Source organism: Gambusia affinis, linkage group LG04 (genome assembly GCF_019740435.1).
Source record: "Gambusia affinis linkage group LG04, SWU_Gaff_1.0, whole genome shotgun sequence".
Taxonomy (NCBI): Eukaryota; Metazoa; Chordata; class Actinopteri; order Cyprinodontiformes; family Poeciliidae; genus Gambusia; species Gambusia affinis.
In genome coordinates, this window is record NC_057871.1 from 24,956,675 (window position 1) to 24,971,305 (window position 14,631).

Sequence of the window (14,631 nt, forward strand, 5' to 3'; positions counted from 1 at the left end):
TTCTTGAGCTGGAAAGAAGCCGATGTAGCGCCATCAGGTAAATGGTTGGCTAGTCTTTATGAAAAATGAATGCAATATGTCAAACAGTTGCCCCCATAACAGAGGCTTACGTTTTTTTTTTTTTTTTTTTAATAAGAGAACAGGGTGTATAAAAGAAAAATGGACTTAAAAAGTACAGTAATATAATAGTCATTACTCGTGTATGGAGAACTTAAGTTGGTCTTAAATACGTTCATCACAGGTCTTAAATTTTGTCGTGTCATGGCTATTTAATTCTGTACATTATATGTAATTTTTTTTTAATCCCAGGACATCTTTGTTGGCCAACAGTTGAGTCGCATTCAGATATTGTTGCTTTCTGTGACTCAGAATGTTGAAGGTAATCGCTAACTAACTGCTAACATGCCTTGCTAGCTTGGTAGCTAGCTAGCTTTTTTTTTTTTATTTCTATTGCAGCTCTCTTACTTCATGAGGTATCTAAACATGTAGAACGCGTCATCACTGCGATAAATAATTCTGTCTAACTTAATATGATGACCAACAGAAAATAACTTAGCTGTAAAGGACATGATAATGTCCCATTCCTCTTGTAAAGTCCCGTTTCGTTAGATGTGCAGAAACTGGTTGGGGATTTTTCTCATTAAATCAGATTTACCTTTTATGTATTCTCGTTGGGAATTTTTTTTTTTTACTTCAAATCTTTTAAGCTTGTGTATTGTCTTGGGTTCAGGGTGTTGATGGTCAATATTTCATCAACTTTGACTGTGTTTTTATATGCATTCTCTGTGATTTTCTTTCCCCTTTGCTGTGCAGTTTGTTTTTCCTGTATTGGTGGATGCAGTCAGAAACTTCTGACACAGATCTTTGTTGTCTTTACTTTTGTACCGATTCTGGCTTTGAAGATCTCAAGAATGCTCTTGTACTGCTTGGCTTATGTTGTTATTTTCCATCTTTAAATGAGAATCTTGTCTTCTCCGGTCTTATTTTTTTCTGTAGTTTTTAGTTTCTAAAACTGAAGAAATAAGTTTTGAGTGTATTAAAGCAAATGGCACTTTATACCTTATATCCTCCTGCACTGTAGTTTATTATTGCTACTGTTTCTCTTTTGTATCTACAGGGTCCTGATCTGCACTCATTCCAACAGCGCAGCTGACCTTTACATTAAAGACTATCTTCATCCATATGTCGAAGCAGGAAACGACCACGCCAGACCTCTCAGGTACTGCAGCAGCATCTCCAATCACCATCTACTTTGTTCTCCAGCCTGCACTGTAGCAACTAATGTAATCTGAAGTAGATCAGTTATGATTTTGCATTTATTTCAGAGATGTGTTGTTTAATTTGAGGCATATAAAGCTTATTTTAGTTTAAGGAAGATACAGATTTATTTCTACGTAGTGTTGCGTTAATTTTTCACCAAGATCCAGTATTGATGATGGGAGAGTCCAATCACTGTGCAAAGCATTTTCCAGAACCCAAAGATATTTCTTCTTGTGAAAGAAGTGCTTTCTGCAGTTTCCCAAGATGATATTTTTTAACTTCTACTGGCTGTTTTGTGCGACTAGTACAGCTAGCATTGCTAAGTCTGTCTGAAAGTGGAGCTACCAGCTAATTTTTTCATTCTGCCCCGAATGAATAGTTTTTCATTCATGGAATAGGAATCCTATTATGGAATTCCTATTCCTTGATGGGATTCCTATCAATTCCTATCAAAAATTCTTATATATAAAATAGAAAATTCCTATCAATTCTTTGATAGGAATTTTCTATTAACAAGAACATTACACTGCATTTCTGAGATATTAATAAAAGGGTGTATCAAGTTAAAACAGAAAAATCTGTCATTTTGAAAATTATTTTCTAACGGAAGATTCAAACGTACCAACTTCAAAAAGAAAAGAAAAAAAAGCCACAGTTGATCAAGGACAGATAAAAAAACACAAGGTATGCATGAGTGTCAAACCATTTGGCAAGTCTTAGTAGACTTTGTTAAAAAACAAAAAGTAAAATAAATAAAAAAATTAAATGAGTAAATGATGCATTCCAAGCTTTACTTTGTTATTGGAAAGAAAAATGTTGGGTCCAAACAAGGTTGTACAAAGTGGGATTCAAACATAACAACTTGAAGCAGCTCTGTAATTCTCCAGCAAATTCGCCAAAAACAAAAACAAAAAAAAAAAAGCTACTGCTGAAAGCAACGTTCTATAGAACTAATAATAAAAAGAAGCTCTATTTGGGGTTTGCTGTAAACCATCAAAGGAACGCAAGATGCTCACATGTTGGCATTGTTTTTCTTTAGGATGGAAAACCTGAGACCGTTCAATACTTGAGGCTTGTTGTCCTTCCATCAGGACCCAAAACATTCAGCCAAAAAATAAAATAAATAAAAAAGTGAAATGAGCAAATGATGCATTCCAAGCTTTACTTCGTTATTGCTGTAAGCTTTAAACATTAAGTGTAAAATGAACAGATTTTAGATCAGTTGTTGGGAAGTTGTCTGCCATTTTGATGTCACCATCCAGTAAAGTTATTTCCTCTGTGGCCTCTTTGTCAGACTCCCCTGGATGGAGTGAATCAATGTGGCACTCCATCAATCCGTTTTATCTGAATTACAGTTACTGAATGTTGCAGGCAGACCAATACATCAGCATTAACACAAATTGTTGCGTACGTTTGTTGTTTTCACCTTACGGCAGATATTTTCAGACCAGGGGGACGTGAACACAAGATTTCTTCTTTGAACCACCTTAAGGCGACTCTTAACACAATTTCTTACCCTTCTTCAAAATGTTTCTGCAACTCCAGAGGTAGAGAAGCCCTGGTTGTCTTGACATGCCCAGATTTTCCATGAAAAATGTAGGGGTTTTGTTCATGTCTTGTCATTGTGTAAAAGCACCATTTTTGTTTTTTAATTCTGCACAACACTGACATAAAAGTTTATACAGGATAAAATGTGCACTTTTTCTCTTGGAGTCTCTTGTAGAGAACACGGCTTCGAACTTTGCATCTCCTTATTCTCATCTTTCCGCCTTCTTATGTCCTTCCAGGGTATATTTCAGGAACCGCTGGGTGAAGACCGTCCACCCGGTGGTCCAGCAGTACTGTCTCATCTCCAGCACACAGGTCACTTTCCAGATGCCCACAAGGGAGGACATCCTCAGGCACCGTGTTGTCGTGGTCACCCTCAGCACCTCCCAGTACCTCTGCCAGCTGGATTTGGAGCCTGGTGAGTCCAGAATAATCTTGAATTGAAGGAGTTGGTTATGTTTTGGGGGGGCAGGGGAGGTTTATGTGACATTCCATCAGCCTTCACTTGTTTTTCTATTTATAAGCTGGTAGATAAACATTTTGTTAAAAACCCGCGCCTATTTTCAAACACACCTTTATTCACGCATTCTTTAATTTGTGAATCTAAAATAAAGGCCTTAAAGTGTCTTAAATTCATTAAAGTAAATGTAAGTTGGCCTTAAATGCGTTAATCGTAGATCTTGAATTTTGTCATGGCTGGACTATTTAATGTCCAATAGTCTAGGTAGGTTTTTTTTCTCATGGGACTTTTCTTATTAGGCAGAAGTTTGAGCCGTGCACAAACATAATCACTCACTACTTTCTGTGGCTCAAGCCAGTTAATGCTACCAGTAACAAGCTGCTCACACTTGCGTGCCAGCTAGCAGCTACCATATGGCTCCCCAGCTAGCTAGCGACCCGTATTCCATGTGAGAAGCACAGAGATCCCAGAACCTTCACAGTTTTGGTTCACTTCATTTCTTTTGGACATCTCTGTCGTGACATAGGTCTTAATTTTTATTCAGAAAAATGTCTTAAAAGGTCTTAATTGGCGACATCAGCAAAAAAGCGTCTATGTGCATTAGACCTGCATTATTGGTTATTCTTGTCACTTCGACAGTCGGCATTGGGAGATTGGAGTGGAATTCATTTAAGTTGCGCCAAAGTCGTGGAAAACAAACCGATTTGTCGGTGCAAGCTAATAACCGGCACTAATGTGTCAGAGGAGGGGGCTTTGTCTCTTGCCATCTGCTTGTTTCTAATGCATTGCACATCATTAGGCCTCCCACCCCATGTTGCATCTCTCCTGCTCTGCTGGCGTTTGGTGATGAAAATCGACAGGAAACAAGGCAATGGAGAGACGGCGAGTCTTCAAAGTAGCAATAACGGATCTTCTAATGGGAACTCAGCTCTTAACTTTTCTTCCATCTTTGATAAAGCATTTGATTGGGGGTTAATACGTTTCAAGAACTATTTCACTCTAAATTTGGTATATTTTAGTCATAAACTCACATTTACACTTGTTCTTCTAAATGCCAGTTCTCAAGCAGGATGTCAGACATGCATAGAACAATTTGCACTGTTTGAATTGGCTAATTATGTTAAAGTGAGTCACAAAAAAATCAGTTTTGTTGTTGTTTCTTTCCTGCAGATGCAAAATGAGTCAAAACCATTTAGTAAAATCAGCATCGTGTTCCTGGAATCAAGCAGCAGCTTTAATAGACCATTCTGTTTTTGGCTTTTCTTAATTTGCAGAATGCCCACAATTTGTTTAGTCTGTTTAACGATTCAACTGTCACGCTCGACCTGTAGCTGTTTTACAGGAAGTCCAAATGGATGATTCTATTTCATTTAAATCTGCTTGTACTTTTGCAGTTTATGAGCTGTTTTTCAGCCGTTTTTTTTATTCATATTAACTGGAAAGGATCTCTCTTGTGGTTGTGTTAACTCTAAACAAATTAACAGTCACTCGTATGTTAGAGTCATAGGCCTCCTGATGGAAGCCGACCACTCTGGTTGTGGCGAGAGACAGCTTAAACTTTGTTCAGTTAATGTTTAATTCATGTTTTTAAATCCCAATTACCCCCATGTTTCATTTAATAAAGCAAAAGAAAAACATGTCCTAAAGTTGCTACCAGAATTCTCATTTCATTATTTTCACAGAAACTTTAATCGTGTCCCTCATGGTTTCACCAGGATTTGTCTTGTTGGAAATGAAGTGACCAAGATTTCATGCCAAATATTTAATGATTTTTTAAAATATATAAATATTCATATTCCACTTTGTAGCAGCTTTTTTCCCCCCCTTTTGGAGTACCGCCCTGCATTTTCTTTTAAATTATTTAAGTTCTGGCTGTAGCGCAGTCTTTTGAACGTGTTGCGTAATTTGCAAGCTATCTTCAGACTGTGTCCAGCGGAGCATCAGACAAAAAGTTCATGTGTGTATAAACTGGTATCAGCAATTTATAGGCTTCATTAACCAGATATGATGGATGCAGCACAGGGAATATCGCCTAATTCTAATTGAGTCGCCTTGTTTAATTACCTCATACGAAGAGAAGAAAAGCCATACGGAAACCTCTGTTTCAAGGACTGAGAATTTCTTGTTTCTGTCTGCCCTCATGATGATTATTGATATGTGGGGAATATGCATCAATCAGCTGGCAGAACATACTCGCCAACTATTGTTTCATCAGCCAACAGATCTAGGATTTTGTAATTGTTTTGCAATCAAAATCCCTGATTTTTGTGGTGCAACTTCAGAAATGTTTGCAATTATCACAAAAAAAAAATCCTCATTAAACCCCTTCCAAAATATATGTACAGAAGATAAAAAAAGGCTTAAAAAAGACAAGCTGACAGGTTGAACACCAACATTTTTATTCTTTAAAGAACTTGCTGACATAATCCATATCTGAACAGCTTAACATGAGAGATTTCAATAGTTAGCTGTAACCTGCTACCAGTAATCTATGCTAACAAAATAGACTAAAAATAAGACCTTAAGATGTCTTAAATTTATAAAAATGTAAGTTGGCCTTAGATTTTTATGAAATGTAAGGCAGAGCTATATATTCTAGATCTATGTATTTTTTTTTTTTTTATGTTTCTGTCTGGCAAAATATCAAGAAAGGTGCAGACATCTTCATTCATCAGGTGGTTGAGGCTACTGCGGACTAGATGCTAATATACCCTCGCTAGTTAGCTCGCTAGCATTTTTGCATCTGATCATCTAAAGTGTAAATTTATCGCTGGTTGCCTGGACGACATTTCTTCTTTGCCATTAGCTTATTTTCTGCTGCCGACCGGTCCGAGGCTAGTCCATGGCTTTCTGTGAAGAAAAACTCACAAAAATATTCAATTTTCTTTAAATTAATGTCATGTTGAAAGACCATTAAATTTAATTCATAATGGTCTTGCAAAAGCCTTAAATTTTAGTTGGTGAAACCAGCAGAAACCCTGGTGTGCATACCTCAAGCATAAGTGAAAAAGTTATTTTAATCCATTTGTTTTTTTGTAGGTTTAAAGTTAGAATTTTAATGACCTCATACAGGTATCCAAGTCTTACTTTTAGACTGAAACCTGCTGGATTCTTTCAGTTCAGCTTAAACAGTTCATAATCAGGCTATTATTTCTGAAACAGGTATAACATATAAACTCCTCCTGTCAGATTATATCAACATATTTATCAAACTCGTGTAGTACAAGATAAATAGTATAAATGATTCAGGTCGTAAACAAGCCTGGTACAGAACATCTATAGTTCATGTATATATTTATGGGATGTGAGACTTTGGGATTTTGCAGCTCGGTCAGTAGTTAGGCTTGTGTCAAAAAATAGAAAGTATTTCCCTGATCTGATATTAAGTCGGACCCTAAACGCTGTCGGACCGTGCAGCGGAAACCACAATACATCAAACTGGGTCTGTAATTTTACACATACAGAATAATTTATGACCAATCTGACAAACGTTTTACAAGCGTGGATTTACAAGACCTCGTGTGGCTTCATTCACAGATCTCTGCCCAGACTTTCCAAACCTGCTCTGTGCTGTTAGAGTTGGAAGGTGTATGAAGGGGGCGTGTGATTAGAAGCGGCAGCCATTTAATTTGAGAGAGCTTTCTCTTCTTTCTGATTTTATTCACATCTGCTTTTGAACATCCTCCCCCCTCGGCCAATGTCATGCGATTGTTTTCTCCAAATGCAAACTTCATTATTATCTCTGTAACGCATAGAAAATGTAATTTGGACCTCTTAATAGTGAGATCCATTCCCCTGATGCCGGCAGCCGTTTCTAAGGTGAAACGTCAAGCGCCGTGTTCCAACATGTTGATCATAAGGGCCAACATGTTTTTCCCTCCTGTCTTCCGATTGATCTCCCATTCCTTGCCTGGGGGGGGGAACATTCCCGTCCCTAATGTCTCCTCTAGGTCATTTGTAAGCTTTTATTGGACTGCGTTGTGTTGATGTGGATTGGTGCTTCCCGTTCAATCCGTTTTGCATCAGGCGGTTAACACAAATCGGTTGGACTCTGTAATTACAGCATAGCTTTTCCTCACTGTGAGTTTGATTGTAAAGTTAAACAAGTTTTAGAACATTGGGTCTCACAGTGAGCTCTGGAAGGAATTGTTTGGAGATGATGGTCCCCACATGTAACACTAATAAGACGTGTGACAGACTCTGCAGATGTCGCCGCAATTTTGCTCGATAAATTTGTGCACAAAAACACAGATGTTTGCTAGTTTGTCTATGATAGCAGATTCTTCAGACTGGCACTGTTTTGTCAGATTTTACAGTTGAGCTGAAAATGCCCAGAAGCGTGTTTGCATGCATTCGTTTGTTTTCAGGGTTCTGCTAAAGACTAAAACTCCTTTCTATATCAGATCGCCCCTTTTTTTTTATTTTATTTTATTCTAGACATGTTTGTGGTGCTTGTTTACGTTTCTGACAACCCAGAAGTTTTATTTTATTTTTTTAGCTGTCACATTTCATGCCTGCATGCACCTCCCTGTGAAACCGGTTCAGCTTTAGAGGCTGTTCGCTGGCTGTTATTCAGCCTTTCATTTTTTTATTCTCCTCCACTCCCTGCTCCAGCACTCATTTGCCATGCTGTTTTATCGCCCCCACTCATGCTGCCGAGCACCAGTTGAGCTTTTGAAATCTGGGTTCAGCCCATCGCTCTATAAAACCCCTGCCTTAGGTTTGCAGGACCAGTTAAATGAGGGTGTAGAACCATTTTAGAGCCCTCAACGAAAACAGAATGTGAAGATTTAAATACCAATGTGTGTGTTTGCACTAATTGACATCTTAATTAAGCTTCTTCTCTATTGTCAAATCTCTCTCTAGCCGGTAATTGTCTGGTTCAGTTTTGGCCCAGTTGGTGGCGTGTGCCTCACTGTGTGGTGTGAACTTGGGCGGCCAGTTTCTCTGGAGTCTGTCAGCATATTTGTTTGTTGTGGATATCCCTATCCAGTTGACACTGTATGCCACAGTTGATAAAAATGGTTTGGACCTCAAAGTTTGACCATGGAATCATCGCCTTCTCATCGCTGGTTGAAAAATGGCGGCCGAGACGTTATTGACGTACTTCCGCGGAAATTATTTCTCAATACTTTTTCCTTAGATATAAAAAAAAACCTTCTGCGGTTTAATCACAAGGTTTGACTTTCAAATAAACAAAACGGCCCCTTTAAAAAAAATAAATAAAATTATAATTAGGAGTACATTGCAAAGAATGCGTTGCGTCTTTTGGTGTTAGGCTTGAAATTTAAACCCACAGTGGATTCATTTGGCTCTAGGCTGTTTATATGTCTCTGTTTGGTAAACTTTGGCAGGGAAACGCCTTTCTACCCAATTGACTCTGCAGAATTTTTAGTATGCAGCACTTTGAGGAACAGAGACGGTTTTATTTTATGTATTTTATTCTCTCCCCCAACAGGGTTGTTCTCCCACATCCTGTTGGATGAAGCAGCTCAGGCCATGGAGTGTGAAACCATCATGCCTTTTCCTCTTGCTAGCAAGACCACCCGCATCGTGCTGGCTGGGGACCATATGCAGGTGAGACCGGAGGATTTCTATTACTGAAAATAAAAAAAATTTCAACTTAATGCTTGGTTTTACTTATAAACTCAATTTGCAGTACATATTATCCACTGTGAAATGCTTGTATGTTTGCGTTCTAAGTTAAAAATTAGATATAAAACATTTGTTGCCTCTTTTGTTTCTGTTATCTGTGGCCCGGAAAACTCTTAAGACTTTTGTCAGTCAAGCTTCCTGCGCCAGCAAAAGGAATTAAAAACCTAACTTGATTTATTGTGATTTCCAGGGAGTGTGCAGTATTATCTGGGAGAGCGGGATAAAGACACTGTGAGAGTGTGGCGTGAAATAATTACTTTTTACAAACTCCGTCTTTATTCCGTTTCAGTCAACACAGAGAAACGGGACGCAAACGCAGGATTCAGTTTGCTACATCTCTGCCTTCCACTTGCTTTTCTGACCTGGAAAACAGGTTCTTTGCATTTCCAGAGGAAGAAAAGTGGTTTTCTTTTATTTTACTTTGTCTGTTTAGTAGTTTTGCATTCTGCAGCTAATTTAATATTCATAGAAGACTGTGGCCTTTACTGATTTAATCAAACCCAATATGTTAAACAAAGATCAAATCTAATACCTATCTGATTTGTTTAAAAAGTGGTCAAAGTAAAAAAGGTCAAACATTTTTCATACTTAACTCCAAGTCGAAATAGAATTTGAGGTTCAGGTGATATTTTTGCTTTGTTCTTCAAATCCTTTTTCCTTTAGTGTTGCTTTTCAGATGAAAGGAATCAAATGCTACCAATCGTCTGGTGTACAATTGTCAAGTGTTGTAAAAGAAATCAGTTTTTATTGGCTTTCAGAAAGCAGTAAGCATGTTGGTTATTTCTGAAATGAAGGAATTCTTACACTTTCAAAGGACTCTGATGAAACAAGCCCACTGAAAGTAAACCGATTGTATCCAAAGTAGGGGTGCACCGACTGCAGCCTTCTGGCCGACTGATTTATCAGCCAGCGTTTTACTGAAGTGATGTAATTTTACATTTTTCTGTTCAATCTCGTTTTACGCTTCAGGGCTTCGGTGAAATGGAAAACATAATGGACTTCATTTTTGCTTTAATGATATCAAAGTCCTTGGGTGACACTTTGAACCAAATGAACCAAATTTCCCTCTTCCTCTGTTGCCTTGCAGCTCAGTCCGTTTGTGTACAGCGAGTTTGCACGGGAGCGCAACCTGCACGTGTCACTGCTGGACCGGCTGTACGAGCACTACCCCCCCGAATTTCCCTGTCGCATCCTCCTGTGCGAGAACTACCGCTCCCACGAAGCTATCATAAAGTAGGTGTGAGCACTCAGCGCTGCCGGCAGCAAATCGGTTCTGGGAAAGTCGGTATTAAAGACGGCGGTGTGAGGTTCTGCTTATTCTGAATGCCTCCGTTAAGGAGCAGAGTCTACCAGTGGAATGAAGATGTACAGACGTAGTGGGAGAGCAGTTCTCACACCGCTGTGGTTGTAATTTATGTTTGGAAAGGATTTTTCCTCATACAACAAACATATTTTGTCTACAAGTTATTTCCTCTCTTCCTGTTGATTGTCACAGAGAAGTACATTTGAATTTTAAAATATATGTATTGAGGTATTTTCACCAACATAGTATGACAGGATCTGAAGGATTTTATTACAAATGAAAAATGTACTTTTGCAATAACATGAAGGAAGCTGTTTTGTTAAACATGCTAGTGATTGTGATATATGGAACATGGAAAATAGCAGAAAGAAAATGTAGACTGTCACTTATTTTAAAATCGGTCACTACTCCAGGCATGACTAAGAAAGATTTACCTATCTTATTTCTTCAGCTAAAAATATTTTATTATTAAGGAAGTTTGCTGAAAGAGTAGACTTCACAGGTATAGACAATTTTTTTATTACTGTTTTTTTGTTTTTTCACATTTCAAATCTTGACTGTTTCAAATTTAACAGTGAGTAGTTTCTCCTGTGTCACACTGTGCACTAGTAAAACTGTCAGCACATTATTTAATTCATGCATCAAAAATCAAGGCATTAAAGTGTCTTAAATTCATTAAAGAATATGCAAGTTGGCATTAAATATGTTCTGTTTTAAATTTTGTTGTTTAAAGTCTTAAATTTGAGTTGGTGAAACCTGTTTAAATTCTGTTACAATTAAACCATGTTGAGTTTGTTGGCAAGGAGCAGTTCTGTATCAAATCCCTTTAAGCCTTTATATGCAGCCATGTGTCAATTATTTACTTCAGTTTTAATGAGAAATATTCATTCATGAACTTCAAATTCATTTCCTGTATTTCCTGCCATTTCTCTGCTTTTTCTTCCTGAAGCTACACATCTGAGTTATTTTACGACGGGAAGCTAATTGCGAGCGGGAAGCAGCCGTGCCATAAGGATTTCTACCCTCTGACCTTCTTCACAGCCAGAGGAGAAGATGTCCAGGAGAAGAATAGCACTGCCTACTACAACAATGCAGAGGTACGAGTTGGAGCATTTCCACTTTATGCAGTTATGTGATGAAACAAATATTTCCATTGATTTAACATTCTCCTCCAAGTGTAATTTAAATATTTTTCTTCTAAACTTACAATCCATTCTTGTCTTACCAGTGTATCCGCTCATCCTTAAAAAAGCTTACATTTGTGAATTTAAGCTTAAGGCCTTAAAATGTCTTATGCTGTTAAAAAGTAACTTGTCCTTAAATATGTTAATCAGTCAGGTCAAGATAAAATTTATCTCGTATATTCTGTGCATTTTTATTTCTCGCTGGACTTTTCCGTCAGGCAAAAGTTGGAGTCACACTTCTGTAACTTGAGACGGTTGCAGCTAGCGGTAACTCACTGCTAATACTCATTTTTGTTAGCTAGGTGTCAAAATGCTATCAAGCTAGCAATAATAAATGACAAATTTGCACTTATCTTGGGTAAGTGCAAATTTATTATGAGTTGACTGGTTGACGTTTTTACATTTCTGTGACAAAATAAATTCCTTTCATTGTGGTCTTAAAAAGCCTTAAATTTGAGCTGAAACCTGCAGAAATCCTGTCTATAAATCTGCAGTGTGAATCGGACTCTGAGCATTCAATGAGGGAGTTTAGAAACTTTTACTTAAATGTGTTCTGTTTCATTTACTATTGTATAGCATATTATAGTTCTAATAAAGATTAAATAATTAAAAAGAAAGACTCACTAACTGAATTCTGACTAATAGAAATAGCTAACGGATTTGATTGTGATATTTGAAGTGATTTCTTATCTTGGAATTTGGAAATAAATGAACTTTTGAATAAGCTTTATGCTTTCAAAATGATTAGATTTTAGGTCAGAACGACTCTAAGCCAAAAACGCATCACTTCATATTCCAGACATTTTTCAGCTCCAGTCAGCATTGATATCCCAGGTTTTACAGATTGTCTGCTTTCATTAAACCACAGCTTCCTGTTTTGATGGACCGTCTTTGATCCCTCTCTGCTACGCAAGTCATAAAAGCGCCCTTTGTTCTTCAAATAATTTATTTATTTATTTTTTATGTTGCCTTTTAGGCTCTGTGAAAAAATATCTCCAAACTTGCTCAGTGCTATTTCAGGTCAGGTGTATGTAAGGGATCATGGTGTGAAGACAGCATGGTGTCGCCTCCTTTTTTCCTCACAAGTCCCATTTCAGGTGAAGTTAATTTAAAAAGTGGGGGATTTATTTTTATTCAATAAAGGCCTTCTAGAAGTCTGTTGAAACCATCAGTGTCTCCCATCATTGTGTGGACTAGGCAACGTAACATGGTTTCACTTGATAAGCAACAAGAAATTAAAACAAAAGAGTCTTGATCAAAGTAAGTTAATTGGTCACTTTTATTTAGCAAAACAAATGCAAAAATGTGTCATATTGCTGCTAAAATATCACCGATTATAACGATGGGAGAGAGATGATCTGCTGCTGAAATGATTAATCGTGATGAATCACTTTTTGAAATAATCAACCAATTTAGTAATGGATTAATCGTTAACTGGAGTGCACAGACTCGGGAGGGAGGGGAAGGGAGGTTAACTGCTGAATGAACAACATATTCAGAGCAATAATTAAGACAAAACTGTTGAAAAAATTTATACATATTGCACATAAGAGTCATCAAACTTTCTGTTTGTGTGTATGTTCTACCCAGAACTCCTCAAGTGGTGTAGTTTCAGCTTCACCTGGTTCCAATTCTGTAGAAGAATAAATAAATAAGTAAAACCTCCTAATAAGTAAATCACAAATTAATCTGAAAAAAAAAAAAAAATCTACAGATTAGCCTTCTAACATCAACATGTGAAAAGCTCGGCTTTTCACATGTTGATGTTAGAAGTACTTTTTATCTGCAGATGCATCTTTTGCTACAGATATTCAATATTCGTTCACTAAAAGATTAAAAGAATATGTGATGGAAATTTAGGCAATAAAAACTTTCTCTTCTGTAAAGAAAAATAAAAGTATGGAATCATTTCTTTGTATTTTTATCCAATTCTCACGTTGTATAAAATAATCTTAAGCGGTTAAGTGAAAAATCTGCAGAATGTTTTACTTTTTTATTTATTTATATATTTTTTTAAATGCAGTTAATCACGAGAATAATGGAAAGGATCACAAAACTAACGGTTAGTTGCAGGCTGTGCACATTAAAACGACTAAACTATTGGATTAATTACCTTTATGACTGAAACTTACCGTGATTGTGACTTTCAACATGACAGCCTTAAATTAGCCGAGCCTTTATCTTTCAGCCTAAAATGTCTTTTAAACGTCCACATATTGGTTGGTTGAAGATACTTTTTTTTCTCTCTCTCTACTGTTCGTATTTAAAGGTTACGGCTTTAACAAACGTCCGCTTAGCCGTCTTTGTTCCCCCCCCCTCTCTTTACAGTCTTATTTTGTTCATATTCAGCTACAATAAATAACGCAGAATTATTGCGTGAGCTGAAATATTTAAAGTCTCCTGTGGCGTTGACTTGGAAACCCCGCTGCTGATCCCCCCCGTAGGTGTTTGAGATTGTGGAGCGGGTGGAGGAGCTGCGTAAGAAGTGGCCGGTGTCCTGGGGGAAGCTGGACGAGGGCAGCATCGGGGTGGTGTCGCCGTACGCCGACCAGGTTTTCCGCATTCGTGCCGAACTCCGGAAGAAGAGAATGCACGAGGTCAGCGTCGAAAGAGTGCTTAACGTCCAAGGTGAGCGAAAAGGAAGAAAATTTTGAAATGATACGGAAAATTAGCTTTGTTAAACTAGTCCTTGTACTAATCTGTACTTAAATGGTGTGGTGGTTTTCATTCTCTAGATTTATCAGAATTATTCAGTGAATTTGCCGTTAAAAACAAAGCAGAAAAATAAAGACGAGCTTTGGCTGAAAATGACAAAAATGTCGTAAAACTTTATTCTTTAAGGTAATTTCATTCTGGTTTGTCAGTGGTTCCAACTTTCTTTGTAATATTGAGACGTGGTGAGAATTTTGTTTCTTTTGCTTTTCTCGGTCCTGCTGCTCTATCCTGTGTTGCATCCAGCTGTTTTAGTTCATGTCTCATTATTCACACATGAAACAAAGCGCAGCTTGCAAGCAGGAAGGAAAGTTTGGATTTTAAATTTCTTGCCCAAATAATCTCTGCGTTTTATCAACAAGCTCTGGAGTTGGACAAATGTTGGATTATCATGACAGTTTTTCTGCAAATGTGATAATTTTTGTTGTATTCTTTCTAATACAGCAACAAGAACTAGGACAATATTACCAAGTTTGACCCTTTATTGAATTACATAATGGGAGTGATGG

The 14,631-nt window shown here is 37.4% G+C and overlaps 1 protein-coding gene across 2 annotated transcripts in view; it reads left to right on the forward strand.

The window, feature by feature from the left end:
* Nucleotides 1–14,631, forward strand: part of helz (helicase with zinc finger) — a 59,536-nt gene that overhangs the window by 27,287 nt on the left and 17,618 nt on the right. For both annotated transcript variants that reach the window (XM_044113804.1, XM_044113806.1), the window contains exons 17-22: nucleotides 1,118–1,219; nucleotides 3,048–3,226; nucleotides 8,727–8,845; nucleotides 10,011–10,156; nucleotides 11,176–11,323; nucleotides 13,855–14,038. In XM_044113804.1, the coding sequence (XP_043969739.1) occupies nucleotides 1,118–1,219; nucleotides 3,048–3,226; nucleotides 8,727–8,845; nucleotides 10,011–10,156; nucleotides 11,176–11,323; nucleotides 13,855–14,038 (878 nt within the window). The remainder of the gene's footprint in view (nucleotides 1–1,117; nucleotides 1,220–3,047; nucleotides 3,227–8,726; nucleotides 8,846–10,010; nucleotides 10,157–11,175; nucleotides 11,324–13,854; nucleotides 14,039–14,631) is intronic.